This window comes from Amblyraja radiata, chromosome 31 (genome assembly GCF_010909765.2).
Source record: "Amblyraja radiata isolate CabotCenter1 chromosome 31, sAmbRad1.1.pri, whole genome shotgun sequence".
NCBI lineage: Eukaryota > Metazoa > Chordata > Chondrichthyes > Rajiformes > Rajidae > Amblyraja > Amblyraja radiata.
In genome coordinates, this window is record NC_045986.1 from 25251985 (window position 1) to 25272822 (window position 20838).

General features: G+C 37.2%; 1 protein-coding gene across 14 annotated transcripts in view; it reads right to left on the bottom strand.

Moving 5' to 3' along the window:
* Positions 1-20838, bottom strand: part of kcnab2 (potassium voltage-gated channel subfamily A regulatory beta subunit 2) — a 128074-nt gene that overhangs the window by 25269 nt on the left and 81967 nt on the right. For 12 of the 14 annotated variants that reach the window (XM_033048177.1, XM_033048171.1, XM_033048168.1 and 9 more), the window contains 6 exons: positions 7693-7736; positions 6268-6305; positions 4607-4686; positions 2886-2930; positions 1251-1295; positions 153-196 (listed from right to left, as the gene is read on the bottom strand). In XM_033048177.1, the coding sequence (XP_032904068.1) occupies positions 153-196; positions 1251-1295; positions 2886-2930; positions 4607-4686; positions 6268-6305; positions 7693-7736 (296 nt within the window). Of the gene's footprint in view, positions 1-152; positions 197-1250; positions 1296-2885; positions 2931-4606; positions 4687-6267; positions 6306-7692; positions 7737-15125; positions 15396-20838 lie in introns of those variants that run through there. The other 2 variants (XM_033048165.1, XM_033048166.1) reach the window with 2 other exon arrangements.

Here is a 20838-nt window from a genome sequence, read left to right on the forward strand (position 1 = left end):
CTCCCTGCTTTTGAACGCAAGATTTCTGCTTAAATCAGATCCCAGTTTCTATCTGCCACTCTTGACGTTAATAAGATCCCTGAACTATTTCATAACAAAGTCACTAACCAATTATTATCAGCAGCAACTTTTCCACCAGCATGATGCCCTACCTTCTATAATGTGCTTTCGGGAGAGTCCTCTCTCAGTCTCTGCTCTGCAATAAGAAATGACAAACACAGGTTTTAAAGGTTACTCTGCAATGATTAGTGATTTAGTCATCCTGGTTAATTCAGATCAGAGCACATTTCCAAATAATAGAATTCAAGCCACTATATTGATATAGACAAGATCATACAAAAGCTGGACAGTGGAGCAGTGGACCAAAGTTCGCAACATTTTTTAAATTAGAAATCTGAAAATATTAGTGGTATTAAGTAAGTAAGTAAGTTTATTGGCCAAGTATTCATATACAAGGAATTTGCCTTGGTGCTCCGCCCACAAACATTGGCAATTTACATGTTTGATCCCATGCCCGTGCTGAGGTTACTGATCAATAGTAGGGATCCTACGGTCCCAATATCCCAGAATAGAATGAATAATGGAATGAAGATGGTTTACACTCCTGATCACCATCTTGTATCACCTGCTGGTGACTGTGCATGTAGAGGTTTATACCTTATGTTCATACCTTCTACCCTACCTTCACACATAGATTTCAGCAGCTCAAGAAGGCCACTCATTATCAGTTTCTCTAGTGCTATCATGGATGGCTTAGCTTGTAAAGTTCACGTCTAGCTTAAAGATAAAAATGCTAAAGTCGCCTTATGAGACTCCCCTAAACACACACCTAAACAGTGCTGATTCAAAGGTTAATAATATTGACAAGCTCTCTCAGGTGGAATAAAAATATAGCCTCCTCAGTAAAATCACTAATAATTAACACAACCTTAGTGATCAAAATGTAGAAATGTCAAGTTTTTCCTAATTTCCGCCAAAAGAAATGTATTATAGACGCACCAGCACTGCTACATCAAAATGTGCCTAGCCCTGTACTCACAGACATTCTGTATCCAACTTTGTTTTACCAGACTCAAAAATCCCAAATTAAAGTTTCATGGCCACATTTCATGATTCAGTACTCTGAAAATCGAATCTTAAACTTCCCAGTCTGAATGGCTCTGCTGTAAATTGCCTTCAAATAAATACTGAATAACTTATCAATTACATGTATTCAACAGTTTTAATCATTAAAATATCTGGTTACATACTTTCCACCCCAGAAGATTTTGGTTGTGATGACAAGGCTGGAACGTCTGCAAAGAGAAAAGAGAATGTTGAGAAATGGTTTTGTCTATTTTTGCATTTGAAGTTTTATGTATAGTGTTGCAAAGCTAATACAAAGGAAATGTTCATACTCACAACACAGAACAGAACATTTCTGGCAATCTTAAATATTATTTGACATTGTATTGTGCCACATCTATTTAAAAAAAAGGGCTAGTTGCATGCATTCCTTGGCTTGTTCTGAATCTCTAATCTGCTGGACATGCAGTACAAGCATCAGCAGAATTATGGAAAGTGCTGTCAATTTTACTATCAGGTGATCCTTACTCAATAAAAAGCTAAATCCAGTTTGTGCTTCCCCAAAACATTTCAACTTCTGACTTCATTAAGTCTTGGACTAAAAATATTAATTCCAGAGGTGTGATGAGGTCTTCTGATTTATCCACCTTAATGTGAATCCTCCTTCTTCTTGATCTCAATCTGCCCTTGCATATTAGTGTGGTGAAAAATGTGGATGGTAGAGCTGATCCACCAAAGGGAGATGCTTCCATTTCTCTGTTTAGATTGAGTGACAGTTTTTCCATTTTGATTTAAATCTTTTTATTTGAATTTCACAGCAATTTGCATACATACAATGATAACAGACAGTGACAGTCAAGGCATAATTGTGCAACAGTATGTAAGCGACCCTCAAAGCCCTTACCCTTACCCACCTTCAACCCACCCGAATCAGGTTGGAACCAAACGGGGACAAACAACACTCACATACATACACATCCACACAAATATGGTAAGATAAACGAAACAAAAAGTACTAAAAAAAAAAAAAAGGGGGTCACTAATAACAGTAAATAAGTGAGTAATTAAATAAATAAGTGTGGGGAGGGGGGTTAAGGGGAGAGCAGCTTCAGTAGAGCAGAACAATGGTGGAGAGCACTCAGTCCTCTTCCGAGTCCAGGGACAAGTTGAGAGAGTTAACAAGTTCCAAAAAAGGGTTCCATGTATCTAGGAATGTCTTGGTAGAGCCTTTGAGAGAGAACCTAAGTTTTTCAAGCTTTAAATTGTAAAGCACCTCCTTAATCCAGCGGGTGTGTGTCGGGGGACAGGTGAGCCTCCAGTTAAGCAAGATCAGTCTCCGGGCTAACAAGGTTGTAAAAGCTAGAACCCGTTTCACCGCAACAGAGAGGTTGGTGTTGGGAGGGGTACCGAAAATGGCTGACAGTGGGTTTGGAGGAATAGTCTGGCCGTAGGCTCTGCTTATCAAGTCGAAAGCACTCCTCCAAAAGGCTGCTAGCTTAGGGCAAGACCAAAACATATGGCTATGGTTGGCAGGACAGTTTTTCCATTTTAATGATATTGCAGTTAACTTTGTTATGGAATTGATGATATATTTATTCACTAAATACGTGAAACACATAGCACTGCCGAGGAAGCATTTTTTAGCTTGCTTTTCCTGTTCCAATTTTTCCACAAATAAAAATGGTCATAACCACTAAACTTAGAAAAATATATTACATTAGTGACACAAGTCTTATATGTTAAACTGCACAGTAATGTCATTAATTTGTGAATAATTCCTCATAATTCTCTAAACATTAAGCTAAGAATAATAAGATTACCTCCATCCTTTCTTCTTGATAATGTTCCCCATTACAATTTCTGCCCTGTGGAGAAAGAAGAAAGTGGAGTTTAATATATTTTACAAGTTACTTGGATAAGGATGTTACTTTTTGTTTCAAAGATTTTTTTTCAATTTTAGCTTTCATTTTCATTTCCCCTCCCTGATTCTCCTCATACCTAAGATTTTCTGAACCTAAAAGTACTTAAGATTAATTATTTTAAATACAAATATATAATTTATTTTCAGTGAAACATAGTAATAATCATGCCCAGGTTATTTTGTACCACTGGATGATCAGACCGAGCATTTCCTGCTCATCAGTCACCCTTGTGGGGTGGAAGATTGCAACCTTCACGTGCTTCTGATCAATGGATGCTGCAAAAGCAACAAAAATCTTCAATGGAGACACTGAAGGACTTTATGAAGCTGCATTGCTTATGACCTTTGGCTCAGAAGTAACAGTTTCAATAAGGTTGTAATATTGTCGACTACCTACCAATGTGGAATATTGCCCAGTGAACAAAAATCAGATCACATCAAATCTTGGTATTTCATAATATTAAAAATAAACAATGCTGTTTCTACCTTTGCTTTTAAGTGACACCAACAACCAAAAATCTGCTCAGTTTGGAGTTTATTGCCAAGCTTTTCCGTTGTTAAAACCATGGATCAAAGAGCTGATGGCATTGAAGGCAAGGCTTGATGGCTTTGATCGTTGAAGGTCAATTGTCTCATCATAGCAAATATTTTTTGATCAATTTTACACAAGAAAATCCCCTATAACGTGTTCCCACCTGATAAAAATCAGTGGATTTATCCTGATTAAAATCTTAATTTATAATGTCATACTTGGTGCAGTACCAATAATTATGGGATTTTCGTTTTCTGGCTGGCTGATTTGCAGCAAGATGCTACAATTATTTTCATTGCCAGCTTTAAAAGATGTATTCAAGGTGCTCAACTGTGAAACAAACAGATCAACCAGACCTAGTGTCGGATAATGAACAATCCTATTGGGTAATTAGCATTCTCAAATCCATGGGAATGGTATCTCCAAGCTCAATTATTTACTATCCACAAACTTAATGATGGGAGCTTAACTGTGTTTATATGGGTTTGCCTGTGCATGTGTGAAAGGGTGCATAAGAGTGCATGTGAATTACTAATCCTTTAATTTTGAAGTCTGTTTTCAAAATGAACTCCAAATTGTTAATATATAATTGCTAGGTATGACTAGGTATGACTACTGAAACATTACATTGGTGTACAAGAAATATTTTTAAACACAAAATAATCCATGTAACTTTCTTCCTCTAGAATTTTAGCAAGTGCATGTCGTGCATGATGGGAAGAATTATTTAATTCTTTCCGATTCTTTATATTATGATAGCACTAAATAACATAATTTCATGAAATTTGTTAAGGAACAATATTTGAAGTAACCAGCAATAGTTCTCATAGTCCAGAGCTAATTTCCAATTGTAAGAAGTGCAACTATAGAAAATGAATCAACTGTTAGGATATCCCAGCACTGCAGATGAGGAATAGGACAATTATTGTCATGAAAATTCCAGGCTGGATGCAACAAAGTTGGGCAATCCTTGTTTATTGAGTTATTAGGCTGAGAAATTATTCCAATTCAAAAATAAAACAGAATAATCTGCTTGAATCGTGCATCATGCTGTACTCCGCAATGACCATAAAGGTTAGATGACCTACTTGCCAGCTGCATAAACCTCTGCTGTGTCAAAGAGGTTTATTCCATTCTCATAGGCCAGTGTCATCAGCTGTTCAGCCATCTGAAATGAGGGAGACAATAAAGATGTATTGAACACATTCAAGCAGCTCATAAACACAATCACAATAATACTTTATTAGCCAAGTATGTTTTGCAACATACGAGGAATTTCATTTGCCAAGTCAGCCATACAAATAAAAAGCAACGGAACACACAAAACACATTTTAACATAAACATCCACCACAGTGACTCCTCCACATTCCTCACTGTGATGGAAGACGAAAAAAAGTTCAAATCTTTTCCCTTTGCTCTCCCGTGGTCGGGGGACCCGAGCCCTCCGTTGATGGGATGATCTTCACTCCCGTAGCCAGCAGCGTTTTGACCCTCCGCATCGAGGCGATCAGCTCCTGCATCAGGGGGATGTCAGCTCCCCTGCTCTAGCGGTCAGACCCCGGGCCGGGGCTGGTCGAGCCTCAGCATTGTTGGAGCTTCTCGACGAGCCTCTCCCGAGACTGCGAGCCCTTGATGGTAAGTCTGCAGGCCGCGGTTGGAGTGATCTCATGCAATGGGATCGGCTCCAATGTTAAGTCCACGCTCCGCGGTAGGGCTCAAGTCAGTGTGAGGAGGCCTCAGCTCCATCGTTGGTAAGCCGCAGAGCAACCGGAGAATGCGATCCGGTAAGGTAAGAAACTGAAAAAAAAGTTTCCCCCGATTCCCACCCCCTCCCCCCACATAAAACAAACTGGAGAACATTTACACAAACTTTTAACACACACTAAAAATTAAAAAAAGATGAAAAAAGAAACGGACTGTTGGCGGGGCTGCGAATCGTGTGGCTCCCCGCTGGTAAATGCCATCATTATGATATTTATCTTCCTTCTGCTACACAAATACACCATCTTACAAATTTATGTGCCTTTGGAAGGTTAAAGAGGGGCTAGATCTCAATTCCTCTGCCATGCATTTATTCGTGTCCTAGTCAGCTCCTAACCAAAGTTAGAAATGATCAATTGTTGTTCCTTTCAAACTGTTTCTCATTAGCTTCATCACCTTTGGGAAACTGTTAGAGGAACACACTCCAACATTACATGTATTGGCCACTTTGATTTTCCAAACATTCTTCTTTAAGACGGTGGGAGAACAAAGGGGGAGTGTTGGGGAGGAGGGGAGGGGGGGAGCACTCTAGATTTAGAATCCTCTGCCCAGGGGATAAGCCTGCGTTTATTTGTTTGTTCGTTCCGGTTAAGGCGCTGTGCACACAGCAGCCAGCTAACAGTCGCTTGACTTTTTCTTTTAGTTCTCACTTTTAATTTCAAGTTTTCATGTACCTTATTGTTTGTTGTGACTGTTGGCAAACGAATTTCCCTCCGTCGACGAATAAAGTTTTATCGCTTCATATTATATCGTAGGCTGCTAACTGACCAAATACGGCTCTGAGATTATAGCATGGGCGAGGTTTCAGACTAATGTTTTTGATGGCATTACAATGGTGCCTTACACAAATACCAAGCTACTTGCAAATAGGATTTAGTTGATTGCCGCAAAGCTTTGATTGCTCCATGTTGTTGACCATTTCTCATTCAAGCCACCCATAGTAACATGGCACTTATGCTGTTTCAGACTTGTAGACTAGACACATACCTCATCGGTGATCTGTCCTCCAAAGGTAACCCATGTTCCTGTAGAATAATAAAAGTTGAAAAATTAAATGGCAAAACAAAACATGTACAAAAGTGAATGTTATTTACTTAAGTTTTATTAGTTTATATGTCAGCTGTAGATTCAATAAATTACATCAATCTGGAAGCAAAGATCTTTTCTATTCGACAACCATTATTTTCAAGCAAAATACTGAAGATGCTGCAAGTCTGAAACTGGACAAAGTGCTGGAATTAATCAATTGGCCAGGCAACATCTATGGAGATAGAACAGATTTGAGTTTTTTCAAGTCAATGAACTTTTCATCTGAAACATTAATTTTGCTCCTCCCACCAGAAATGCTTCTTGATGTGCTGAATATTGTTTTATTCCATTATTTTACGTTCACTGGTATTTCCAGAATCGGGTGAGTTAATTTATTAACAAAATGTACCATTCTACCCAATGCCTACAGATCAATAAAATGACAATCCAAAAAGAAGAATCTTTATGACTCAGCATCATATTGGGCCAAGAAACAAATCAATCTGCTACAAATCAATCCTACCAATTTGATCAAAGTCTATTAAATATTAAATAGTCATCCTTTTCTTCTTCTATATGGCCCATTTGCAACAATTATAAATCCAGTTAAAGATTATGTAACCTGTCTCATGCTCTTGTGGGAGTGTAACCCTTTAGCATCAGTTTACGTGACCATAGGCCTGATGGAAATTAGAGACAAGCAAATTCCACAACCTTCTGAGAAATTATTGGCAGCAGAGTGATTCAGTGGGTAGTGCTGCTGTCTCACCTCCAATTGGTTTGGTCCCAATCTCTGGTGCCATCTACACTGAATTTACACATTCACCCCTGTGATTGGGTGGGTTTCTCCTGACTGCTGAGATGATTTGCCAGCTCCCAAAGATGTGCTGGTAGGTTAAATGGTTACTGTGAACTGTCCCTACTGTGGGTGGGTGGCGGGAGAATCACAGGGGAGTTGATTGGTTATGAGAGAGAATAGGTGCAGCGAGTGGGGCAACAAGACTGATGGGTATGCTGTTAAGAGTATGTATAGACTTAAGGTCCCCCTGCGTTCCATGAATAAAAATTGAGAAGTAAAACTCCAGCTGAGAAAAATATAACCTGGCATAATCTCTTCATAAAAAGTAAAAGAGAGCAAACTGTGGAATTATTCAAAATGCCTGATGCTACTATACAAAATTTCAATTAAACATTTAACTATAGTAGAGGTTTAATCTTCAATGAACCAAGAGAATTTTTCACAGTCCTGACATCTTTAATTAATCACTATATTTTTGTATTGTACAGGTTCCTAATCTAAAATGTCACCGGCTTAAAATTAAAAATAGGCAAGATATCAAAATGGCTTTTATTAGTTTGTGCATGGGAAGAATTATTGCTTACCTAGGCCAAGACAGGATACCCTTAGTCCTGATTTTCCAAGGTTTCTATTACAAAATAAAAATATATGATGCAATTACAATAAATGAAACAATATTTTGTCATCATTATCATGATATTTTATTGAAGTTCTTGTTCCAATTTGTTCCATCAAGTTAGATCTTATCATTCGCTTAATCCTAAATGTTTATCAAATATTTATACCACTTCACCATCACCATTAATAATGGACTTTGAACATTGTAATGTTCAACACTGCCTGAGTGAATGTGGAGGCAGGTTCTCTCATGACACTAGGACATATCCAGAAGAGTACATCAGTTGCCACGGAATATTAAGAGATGGAACTAGTGTTGATAAATGGGATTAGTATTGATGGGCATTGCTGGTTGACACGAACATGGTGAATGGAAGGGCCTGGTTTTGTGATGCTCGACTCTGACCTGCAACATTAATTCAGTTTTTCATTCATTGTGGATTGTGCCTGGTCTACAGGATATTTCCAGTATTCTTCTTTGTATCATGTCTCTGCCAACTACTGTAGTCTGCATTAGCAAGTCTACCACATTCTTTTGTTTTTTCTCTCTCCCTCTATCTGCCCTTATTCATCTGTTAACTAGGTGGCACCAATACCATCTCCACCCTATCATAAACATTCTTTATTCTCTCTGTTCCTCTCATCTGCTGCTTAAGATAAATTTACGTTTTCCACTTCCCCAATTCTCCAGAATTCTTTCCTTTCATTTCTCTATCTCACTCTCTTCCTTGTTAAGGTACTTTTGGTCATCTGTAGTTTCCTCGTGAGGCTTAACATCAAATCCTTGTCATAATAATGTGCAGCAAAGTGTGATGGTTTATAATTTAAAGATATTATTGAGACTTAGCGATGACAGAGATTGGGAATAGATGACCAGTTGTCAATGTAGTAGATGTTGTTGGTGCCAGAGGATATCAGATAGATTCTGGATTTAACATGAGAGATATATTAAGACATCAGTGTGTGGATTCACCATTAGAATCAATCATTAGTTTTAATGGCATTCCAGTATTACCAAAAAAATCTTACATTCTGTGCCTAAATAATAAATAACTACATTATTAACTTGTGCATTTAACAATGGAAGAATTTATATATTATGTTGCATATATAAAAATGTAATGGAAATGTGATATCACACATGACTTTTAAATTATATTTCTAGACTACTAATGAGAAACCAAGATTACAGAGTTCCAATATGAATTACTGGAAGCACAGAATGGTCAGGACTAATCTTCCTCGAGCTCAAACTAATATAAAGCAGAGAGAGGAACATTGATAAGAGAGAAACAAATCTGATTAAATGAAAGAATGTATGAAAGACTTGGAATAAACAAACCAAAAGCATCAACAATTCAAGATTGGGAGTGCTGGAAATTAATCAAACTAGATTTCAGAGGATTTTCAGAATTACCAGTGAACTTTTATGTTTGAAATACGACACCAAAAATCTATTTTTACAAGACCAGGATTATCTTCATTTAACTTGTGCAACACATTCACTAAGCTTTTCGAGCTCTGATATACCCAGTTTCAAAAACATTTCGATATATTTAAAAAACGACTTTCCCAGTGGATGAGTTTAGGAATCATAAATCGGATAGGAGTTTGCTGGAAGTTGGGCAAAATGAATGATGTGATATCTATCCCTGCGAGTGAAGAAGGTCTGATTATGTGAAGACAAATGACAGTACCCATGTAGGTGATCAATGCCATTTCAACCAAGAATAATGTCGGGACTGATTGTTGAGAAAACAGGATGTTGACGACACAATGCATCAGAAATAGTGTACAGCACATCAACATGCAATACTTGATCAACTGCATGCAAAAATGATGTCGGTTCAGCAAGCAGTTCAGAAACTAATCTAAAAATTGCACTGTGAAATTGATATGAACCCCTATTGCATTCCCAAATCTAATTTTGCAGTTTATTTTTAGAACATAAACCATTTTAAAGGTTAATTTTTAAGATAGTTGTTCACAAGAAACAGGATAAATTCAATTACTGCCGTTTGATTACTCTTAAGTATCAGTAAAATAATCAACGATGCCATCAACTTCCAACAGTAGTCATCCTCCAATATATTATCAAGTGGCCATCAATGATGCAGTCTAGGTTTTGCCAGGGCCGCTCGGCTCCAAAAAGTAGATGCTGACTACTGCTCTAGAATTTTCCATTTGTGTTTACATTTTGAGAAGCTGCAGCATTTGGCTTGTTTCTGAGAACAATAGCCTCACAATATTGGAAATATATATTTGCAATAATAAACAGATTTTAAAATATAAAACATTCAAAATGGAAATTGGGAAAATTAAGTGTCCGCATCATATACTGCACAACAGATTTATTTCTTCCTCTAAAAATATATTTTGGCACTTCATGATTAATGAATATTTTAACAAGTAGATATCCAATTCATAAAAAAGCCACTGGGCTTAATTGATAATGAATAATGGATTTCACTTTCCAAGGACCTGAGATACGTTTACCATGTTTATGTGCATTGGTAATATTGAGAAATTTGTAGAGATTCATTTACATTAATAACTTCCATTGGCAGCCAGTACACAATACCAAATGTTGAAAGGAAAGATGATTTCCAGGCCAATATTAGCAAATCTTAAAGGAGCAATATTCCTTTAGGTTTTCTGCTCGGTCATACAAATTTCATTTGGACACTTAACTTATTTCTATATTGGATATTTTAGAGTATTGGTTTCTAAGATTGCTACAAGAAAGATTTATTGATGTAAACCCTTCTTGAAATAAGCATATTTATCATTTCTGCTGGAAAATTTAATGTTTGAAAACGCAATTAAGCACTATTTGAGATAAAGTAATTTTTTCATCATCTTTTCAAACTTTATCTGTAAACAACGGAACGAGGTCAAAAGTTGTGCCATGATAAAATAAACAATTTCAAGTCTGCAGAGCCTCCTTGGGTAGAGAATTCCAACAATCTATAAGCTCTTTCACAAAAAAAAAAATCTGTCCTAACTAGCTGACTCATTTTTCCTGAGACTACAGCCCTAGATTCTAAATTCAATACAGTCAGTTGAAGCAACTTCACAGTCTTTATCCTTTCAATCCAATTCAAAAACTTGCTTCATTAAGAACATACAGGGCATTTGTACGCAAATGCTCCTCAAATGATAGACTCTCAATCCAAACATCAATCAAGTGCATCAATGATGCAGTATGTCCCTCATTGGATAAGACCAGCAAGATCATGGACTATTTCAACAAAGCTTCTTTATTTTGAGACATCAACATTCTTGCAATGAAATGCATTACACTATATACCTTCCAAGTTTTATGTGCTTAACTAGTGGTTTCTTACCATTGAACAAAATCTCTCTTCCTCCCAGAGTGTATAATTTTTTTCCACTTTATATACTATTACCACCTACTTATCTTATTACTTCAGTTGTTTGCATCACTTTTCATGCTCTCTATATGGTCTTTGCAGCCTACTTTCCTAAGGAGTTTGTATCATCGCTGTCTTTTCATCCGTCCATTAGCATGGATTGTAAATAGCTCAGTAAATAGCCCAATTTTTTTAATTAAAAGCATGCGAAAATGAATATTTTCACTTATTTATTTTTTACTTTTTTCTGTCCTTTAACCTTCTCCCCTCGGTGTCAATATATTAACTCCAACCCCCAACTGTGCCTTATTATACGTAACAGATCCTTTAGGTGTCATTTGAAATGTTCATCAGCTCCATCCTATTTATTATTGCTAGTTATATCCTAAAAACATTTATTCGATTTGTCAAACTCAATTTCTCTTTCATTAAACCATGTTGCCTCTCCCTTATCATATAATTTGCTAAGTGCTCGTTATCACATCCTTAATAATGGATTCCAGCACTTTTCTGACAGCTGATATTAGGTTTACTGGTCTTCTGTTCCCTATATTCCCTCTCCCCAGTACTGTTATATATTTAGCCTATTCTCAAATCTAGAGTATTGTGCATCCCTTGCGTCTGCAGCCACCTCCACGTACCCTCGAATTTCCACCATCAGTATGCTGTATTTATTAACTTTTAGTTCACGTAATACCCCTCTCCCCATATGTACTCTACATTATTCACTTGAGGTTATTCTCTACTACTACACCCCTGGATCCTCATTATTACTTGTTTATTGTGCCATCTACTGTGAAGACACATACAAAATATTTGTTTAATGCTTCAGCCAATTCTGTTGTGTTAATTGATTCAACATCAGAGACCAAGATTTAATTTATTAGTTTCTTCCGTTTTATTTGGTTGCAGAAATTATCCTTTTTTAAAACTTTTGTTGCTTGTTCATTTTTATATTCCATTTTCTATCAACTTCTTTCATTGCTCATTCCTAAAACTTCACCAATCTCAGGATTGCTACTTCGTTTGGCAATAATATGCCTCATTAGCCTCAGATGTTTAATTCTATGGAATGCAGATGCATTCATATCCCTTAAATTATTTTTTCAATCAATCTCAATTCTTCCTTCAAATCTGCATAATTAGCATTATTCAAATTAATTTCAGCTGAATTATGTCCCTCCTGAACCAAAGACCCAAAGAGGGTTGGTTCAGATGCAACAAGATCAAAACACAGTTTAAAATTAGATGAAGGATTGTAAATGTAATTTGTTCATTTTAAATATCAAATTGTCATTTTTATATTTCCTTTATAAATTCCAATACACATATTTGTAATGAAAACCTTTGCCATTCTGTCATTTCATTTCCTCTGTGCAGATATTTCAATCTCTTCAATTCTACGATTACAAATCTGTCAAGGTTACATTGATGAGTTTATAACTCAGATTTAAACACTGGATTTAAATCTTGGAAAAAATGTTGAGAGAATGAATACGATATTATATTTTTAATTTATTAAAACATACTTTGTAAACAATGGGAAATAATTTTGATAAAGCACCTTTTAATTAATTATTGAGCGTTTCTGTCTTTGAAAAAATACCACTGAGCAGTTTCAAATTTGCTAAATTCCCTGACCAAACAACAATTAAACTCTGGATAACCCTTACTGGTGGTTACTTAAATTAATTAGATTGTGACTCCTTAAATGGAGACAATTCCATACCCGCAGGATACAACCTATCAATAAGCATTCAATTCCTGTCTTTCTAAAATGATACATCAACTTAATAACCATAAAGATCTACCAATATTTTTACATTTCTGGTGATTTTGGCATTACATGATCATAAGATATTGGAGGAGAATAAGGCCATTCGGCCGATTGAGTCTGTTCCACCATTCGATCATGGCTGATCTATTTTTCCTGCTCAACCTCGTTCTACTGTCTTCTCCCCATAACCTTTGATGCCCTTACTAATCAAGAATCTATCCATCTCTGTTTTGAAAATACTCAATAAGTTGGCCTCCTTGACTTGGCCTCCAACACTCAATGAATTTCACAGATTCACCACCCTCCGCCTAAAGAAATTCCTCCTCATCGCCAATCTAAAATTATATCCTTTTATTCTGAGGCTGGTCCTAGACTATCCCACTACTGGAAACATCCACATCCACTCTTCAGTAGATTTCAAGAAGATCCCCTCCCACCCCTCTCATCCTACTAAACTCCAGCGATTACATCTCCAGTGCTGTCAAACCCGTATCATACATGAACCCAATCATCCCCGGAATCATTCTCGTAAACCTCCTCTAAACCCTCTCCAATGCCTTCCTCAGATATGGGGGCCAAAATTGCTCACAATATACTAAATCAGTGCCTTATAAAGCCTCACTATTACAGCCATGCTTTCATATGCTGGTCCTCTTGAAATTAATGCAAACATTGTGTTTGCCTTCCTTACTATCAACTCAGCCTGCAAATTAATCTTTTGGGAATCTTGCACAAAGGTCAGTGTAGGAATGGGAAAGGGAGGTAAGATGGTGAGCAACTGGGAGATCCAGCAGGTGTGGAAAGTATACCCATACAAAAACTAGTTAATTCTGGTGTTTGTTTAATTATGATGATGCAAAAATTATTAGAAACAATTAATTTTTATGATTAACATTAAATTGTCACCTCCCAGCTTCTGTGGCTCTGTCTATCCTTCTCTCCCCATCCGCCGATTAACGCCCCCTCACCTGTCTCCACTTTTTGTTGCTCACTCTTGCCCACCCCGCCTCCCACCTTTTTATACTGGCTACTTTCCCTCTACTCTTAGATGAAGGGTCTTGACTCTCCACGGATGCTATATGACTTGCTGGGTTCCTCTTAAAAAAGACGTTGCTAATACATTTAATGTTAATTGTAAGCATGCGGTCAAAGAATAAGGTGCGGAAAACATGGAAGAACACAGGTTGGATGTTGGAGGTGTTTGAATTGGAGAAAGTGTTGCGATTGGCAGAGCAAGCTTGTTGGGAAACATTGTTGGCCTTTCTTACCCATGAGCAATGTTATAAAAGCACTTGCATCTGGTCGGCCACAAGCCATCTGTTTGCTGATAGAATGTATACTAGGAAAGTATTGAATTCCCCAAAATTAAAAATAACTCGCGCCCCCCCCCCCCCCCCCCCACCAAGGAAAGCAGGGTATATCCAATCTACCAATCGTCTCCAGCCTGTTTACTTCCAAAAAACAAAGGAAGATGTTGTCCTCAGTGCTGGCAAGCAACACTTACTCTACAAAAGCCTGCACACCAAAGCCCAGTTTGGATTTAGGCAGGACCACCAACAGCCTTGGGCCAAAGACCTGAATTTCAGAGGCGAGGTGAAAGCAATTACTCTTAATATGAAGGCAGCAACTGACCTCACATCATCAAGGAACTTTGGTAAAACAATGAGCATCAAGGGAAAAACATTCCAATAGTTGGCGGCAACCTCCTTAGCATTATTTCCTTCCAAGAGCCAAATGGATACCCACTCTATTAAAACACTGGAATTAAAAATGCCACTATCCTGTGTCCCAAATTTAGCAATTATTTCCGGAATTAAAGTCATGCCCTATATTTCATGAAGCAATTAAAGCACACACCAGTCTCCCCCCAGCTCATCAAATACATAGAACACTTAGTTAATTCTGATTAGTTATATTCTATTGGCAAATTACTGAACACAAATATGACACTACAAAGAAACAACCTAATGAAACTGTGCTTTTCTCTCTCTCTTTTCAAAGATTCAATTGTCAAATGTAGATTGTATGATAGACTTGTATTTTAGATTAGGACATAGAAAAATATTTACAACATGTTTTTACCGACAGTTAATACAGAGGAAGATATTTTCCAGGAATAAATGGACCAGAAAACTGTAATTCTGAAAATTACTATGTACTTCATTTAGATAATATTGATCGTAAAACAGTGCTGTGCAAGTACTCCCATTTTACAAAATTATAACGCTCAGATCAGTTTTTTCCATACCTAAACTTCATCCCTGGGTAATTTGATCTTAAATCACGTGAAGATGCCATGTTTTGCACCGACAGCTGTCCTAAACTTCGGGCAACCATAGCCACCGTTCTGAACTTGCTCTTACTTCCTAGGTTGGGGCTACTTGCATTGTGCCGATTGAGTCTCTCATCTGTGCCTCTGTTCTTCAGACTATGATCGGTGCACATAAACGACACCTGCATAATTGCTCTGAAAATCTCTATTGCAGAATTATGTCTTACAGACAGGATGATCATAGAGTGTCCTCTTGGTGTTGAATGTGTGGTAGCAGATGAAGCTCTCAAAATAAAATGGCTAGACTTGCAGCGATTGAATAGTCTTCAAAATCCAACACTAAGCTTTTAACCAAGAAAAATAGAAAGATCAATCGTCGATATAAAAAAATGCAACTTATTTCCTTTTCCTTGTAATTGGCGCATTTGCTCCTTCTTCATGGTCATGTATCCTACCTATGCTTAGTCCTTATAGGTGAATAAAGCTGCTGAATCTCCAAAGGGTTTATTTATTTTCTCAAGTGTCAGCGATGTTCTTTCCTCTCCCCTTATCCTTCTGCAAATTGAAGACAGAATTCTTTCAAATCGGAAGACAGATTTCAGCACTCGAGCATACTTCCGATAATTGTTTCCTGTTAATCTTCTTTTTCAAAGTCGTTCCGGAGTGTCATAGTCCATACACTACCAAAGCTAAGTAAGGAAATACTTACCGAAAAGTCCTACGATGAATCCCAAAATCTGCAGCACATTTAACAAAGAAAACTATTATATTTTGTAATGCTAACCAGACCGCACCATTTGCATGTATCAATGCAAAGTTAAAGCTTTCCTCAGCCAGTACGGAGGCTTGGCAGCATTACAGTGTATATAAAAACAATTAAGTGCTCACTGGGCTGCATCTAACAAGCAGCATAGAAGTCATGAATAAAATAAAAATTGGTTTGCCGAGGGAATGGGAGAAGTGAAATAGTCCAGGAGCAGGTGGGTAACTGACTCGCTACATCAAGTCTTCACCTGTAGAATATTAGCCACATACAAAACCGTGCTTAAAAGAGCACATCTTTTGTGAGATACAAAGGTCTACACGGAATAATAAATGTAATTTATAACTTTCATTGAACATGTAACACAAAACCTACCACACATTCATTAAAAAAACATATTCATTATTTATTTTTTTCAAAACTGATGAACATCAGTTTTTATTACTGCAAGTAAATAATCAAACAAAGTATCTGTTAGGCCAAAACTATTGTTAAAATAGTTTAGTAACATCACTCAGACATTATTAAATTAGTATCATTACTTTTTTTGGAGTGAAAAATTACTCTTTAATTCGACCAATTATCTTAAATCTGTGTTCCTTAGTTATTGGCTTCTCTGATAATTAGAAAAAAAATTGCACGCTGTTAATTTTACAATTTTTTACACTTTGATCAGATCTGTCCTCGACCTCCCTTCTTTCAAATAAAAAACACAAACTCAGCTACTTATCCCTCATAACTAAAGTTCCCCAGCCATAACAAGATCCTCTTTGGCATGCTAATGTCTTCTCTTCAACAGACGATTGAGTGTCCCAAGCAAGACAACATCTCACTTCTGCTTCCAGTATTGACAAGCCCAAATTCAGTGTTTTCTGTCTTAAGTATTTATTCAATTCGCATCTGAAAGTTGCAGCTGAATGTATTTCCATCGCCGTTCTTCCTGTGCTTTCTAGATTGTGATAAGGAGCTCATCTCCAGTTTTGGTACATGCCAATTACCAAATATCTGTTGCACTGTTTCTGACCAGTTTTATCACATCTACTCTATCAAAATCAATTTGAATATTCCACTTAATTTTAGCCGTTGATCTTCCGTGCTCTAAATGTGAGAGTGTGAAGGAAACAATTCTGGCTTTTCTAGTTTCTTCGTATTACTGAGGTTGTTTATATCTAGCCCCATTGGGAAAAATCTCTTCCAAGGTTTTCACATCCTTTCCAAAGTGTTGTGCATAAAATTAATCTATTCTCCAGAGTGGCATATCTTCCTTACTAATATCAATGAACTAAAAGAGCCTGTGAGAAATTTAAGAGCCTTATCATCACATCCTGCCACCTTCAACAATTCATATGTACAAATCCACAGATCTCCATCCCTTTTGAATCACTTTAATAATTGTATTGAGATTCCCCTCTTCATTCTTTTCAAAACTGCCTTACTTCACTGCATTAAATTTCACCTGCTTTGTGCCAATTCACCGGTATTCAAATTGTCCCCCAAGTTCAATACGTCCTCACTACATCCATCTCTGTATAATCTTTTTTTTTTTAATATATAGGCAACTTCCTTCCCTGGCAACTCTGTATTGTGTGCTGTCAATCTCTCACAATGAAAACTCTGCATTATTTATTTCTGTGTTAAACTGTAACATTTTCCAGTAATGCATGAAAGATTAATGAGAGTTTCCAGCTGTCATTCAGTGCAAGATCAAATCTACCATAGTTGTAGGGGGCAACTAAAGAGATTGCACTCCAGCCAAGCATAACTAGGAAATGAGATTCTTTTCACTGGGCTGTCAATCATATTTTGATCGGATCTACACTTCCCAAAACCTGTTGAATTATTCATTGTCACTACATAGCAGGTAGCAACAATCTGCAATCACTACCTGATTGCATTTTAATGAGACAATTTTGGGAGTAAACATTATGATAAGGCCAATGGGCCCCATCAGTGTTGTATGTTCCACATTAGCTTATTTAACCCCCATTTATTGATATTCCAGTACATTCTCAGAATGTAGCCAAAGTCCTGCTGAGAAAATTTATTATTTCTTGCTGATCAACAAAAACATAACTGATTAGCACTTAAAATCTTCTTCATATGTCATGTAATGCTGCAAATAGTGAAAAGACTGGCATGGGCTTTACCACGTCTCTCAGTGATGTTGCAGAGTCATTTCAGATACAATGACTATCCCATGGCTAGGTGTTTGTTGCACAGTAATATAACAACATATTCTATTTGCAAAAACTCTCAAACAGGAATATCACCATTAAGCAATTAATTAGTTTTGGCATTCTTGGTTGATTAACTCAAACATAGACTTACTCTGTTACTACATTCAGTCCTTAGATTAATCCATTAATGATACTAAATTTGATTAGCTATAGCTCATATAACAAAGATGACCATGTTCAAATATTGACAGTTACTACCATTATATTCTCCCAACACTATTACAGTAACAAGCATTAACTATGACATAGGTAATACCAGACCTAAAGCACAATTATTTCCTTACTCCCAAACTCTATTTCTTTCACTTTTCTCAGAACTTGCAAATTTGTGTCATATAGTTTACCATGAAGAATGCTCTATTTGCTAAAGTCACCCAAACCCACTCCTTCTTATCCAATCCTGCCTCTAGATAACACACATGGGCTTCCCTTATCCATATCTTTATTATTTCTGAGCTTGATGGTTCCAATGTAATCCAAACCTTTTATTTTCAACAGTCTAGAAATTTGAAGTCAACCAAATCTTTTGTGGCCTGTGTCCTAACTCTCACCACCCAGTTCATTCATCATTACTGTGGTATTGAATCACAACTAAAACTGAGGAATCAGTTATCTGGGATTAACATTTGATCCTGGTTTTCAAAATCTCCTTCCATTTCCTTATCGCTAATCTCTACCAGTCATGCAAATCAATGACGTATCCAAGTTCTTCCAATTCTCTCCCCATGACAATTTTAAACACTGTTCCTTGCATTTATAAACAAACACAAAGTCCTTATGATTTTAAAAGCTTCGTCAACTTGACCTGTTAGCTCCTTTAAAATTATGTCATGCAATTAAATCACTGACAGCAGAAATTAAAATTCAATATTAAGTTTAAGAGTAAATGTTATTCCAAAACATTCAGTTAACCATAAATGACCATCCAGCGCTGATGTACAGAGGGATGTTGGTGTCCAAATGTAACTCCCTGAAAGTGGCAACACAAATAGATAGTGGTAAAGAAGGCATATGTTTGCTTTCATAGATCGGGGCATTGAGTATAGAATGTCAGGAAATCATGATGCAGCTGAATAAGACTTTGGTTAGGCCGCATTTAGGAGCATTTTGTGCAGTTCTGGCCGCCCCATTACAGAAAGGATATGGAAACTTTGGAAAGGGTGCAGATGAGGTTTACCAGAATGATGCCTGGATTATTAGCTACAGGGAGAGGTTGGTCAGACTTGGATTGTTATCTCTGGAATGCCAAAAGTTGCAGGGAGGCCTGATGGAAGTATATAAAATCATAAGAGGTATAGAGAAGGTAGAGAGTCATAAACATTTTGCCAGGTTGGATGAATCAAATACTAAAGGGCATAGCTTAGACGAGATGGGCAAAGTTTAAAGGAGATGTGTGTGGCAATTTCTTTTCTCCAGGTAAGTGCCTGAAATGTGCTGGGTGGGCTGATGGTTGACACAGATATGATAGTGGCATTTAAGAAACTTCTGGATAGGCATATGGATAGGCAGGGACTGGAAGGATGTGGGTCATGTGCAGGTAGATAAGAGATGGTTTTAGCATCATGTTTAGCACAGACATTGTGGGCCATGGGAGCTGTTCTTGCACGGTACTGATCTATGTATTTAATGTTTTAAAAAATAACTGCATTCCTTCTCTCCAGAGATGCTGCCTGTCCTGCTGAGTTACTCCAGGTTTTTGTGTCTATCTACAGGAAAGGAGATATTGGATTCTGTTTGATGGTGGTCCAAACTAACTATAAAACGTATTTGCCAGAATGCATCATCACTGAGTCTTTAAAACAAGGACCAAGATCTTGCTCTCTCTCTCACTCTCAGATCCTTTACGTGCAGCTGGAGTCTCATGTGCTGCCCGCACGGTGGCTATGTTGGGAATGAGTCAGTTATCCATCTCCTTTGCTAACAACAATTTTGGCACGATTCATCTGGACAGTAGACTTGTATTCCTGGTATTACCCCGAGACAAATACCAACTGCATCCGGAAGATTATCAACGTGGTCGAGGATGCCCTCTGTCTGTCCAAAATGTAATGGCCTTTCAATGCAAGGCTATCCATGAATACATGTTGCTAACTTGTACGCTCCAAGATCCAGAGCAACACACTGATACTTGGTGCAGCTGCTGCAAAGACCCCACAGTGAAAGACCACAGTTTAAGGTTCTGCCATTGTTGCAACTCAGAGGCTAGAACTCATGAAAATAAAACCCTCAGTCTGTTTTCTATATTTGTAAATCTTGTAAGAGAATGACATAATAATCCATGTACCAAGGTTTCTGACATATGAATGCAATATACAATATACTAGTATGTTCAATGAATAAAGTATATTTTGGAGGTAAGAATCTATAAGATTATTCACAGTGCTGTAATATTTTCTGCCTCACATATACATCCAATTTTTGTCATGTGTTAATGAGGGAAGAATAAACTCACTTGTCGTAGAGCAGTGGAGCATTTGGATTGTGTATTTTAATTAACACAAATCCAAGCAGAAGGAAAACAAATAAAAAAGCTTAAGAGTCTCTAGATCAGGACGATTCCCAAGGAGCGCTGCTTTTACTAATCTTAAAAGACATGGGATTATCAAAGCTAGAATTGTCTTCGATTCCCTTCGATGGAGCGAGAAGGGAATGGTGAAAACCAAACTAGCAATAAAAGAAAAATCAGCCA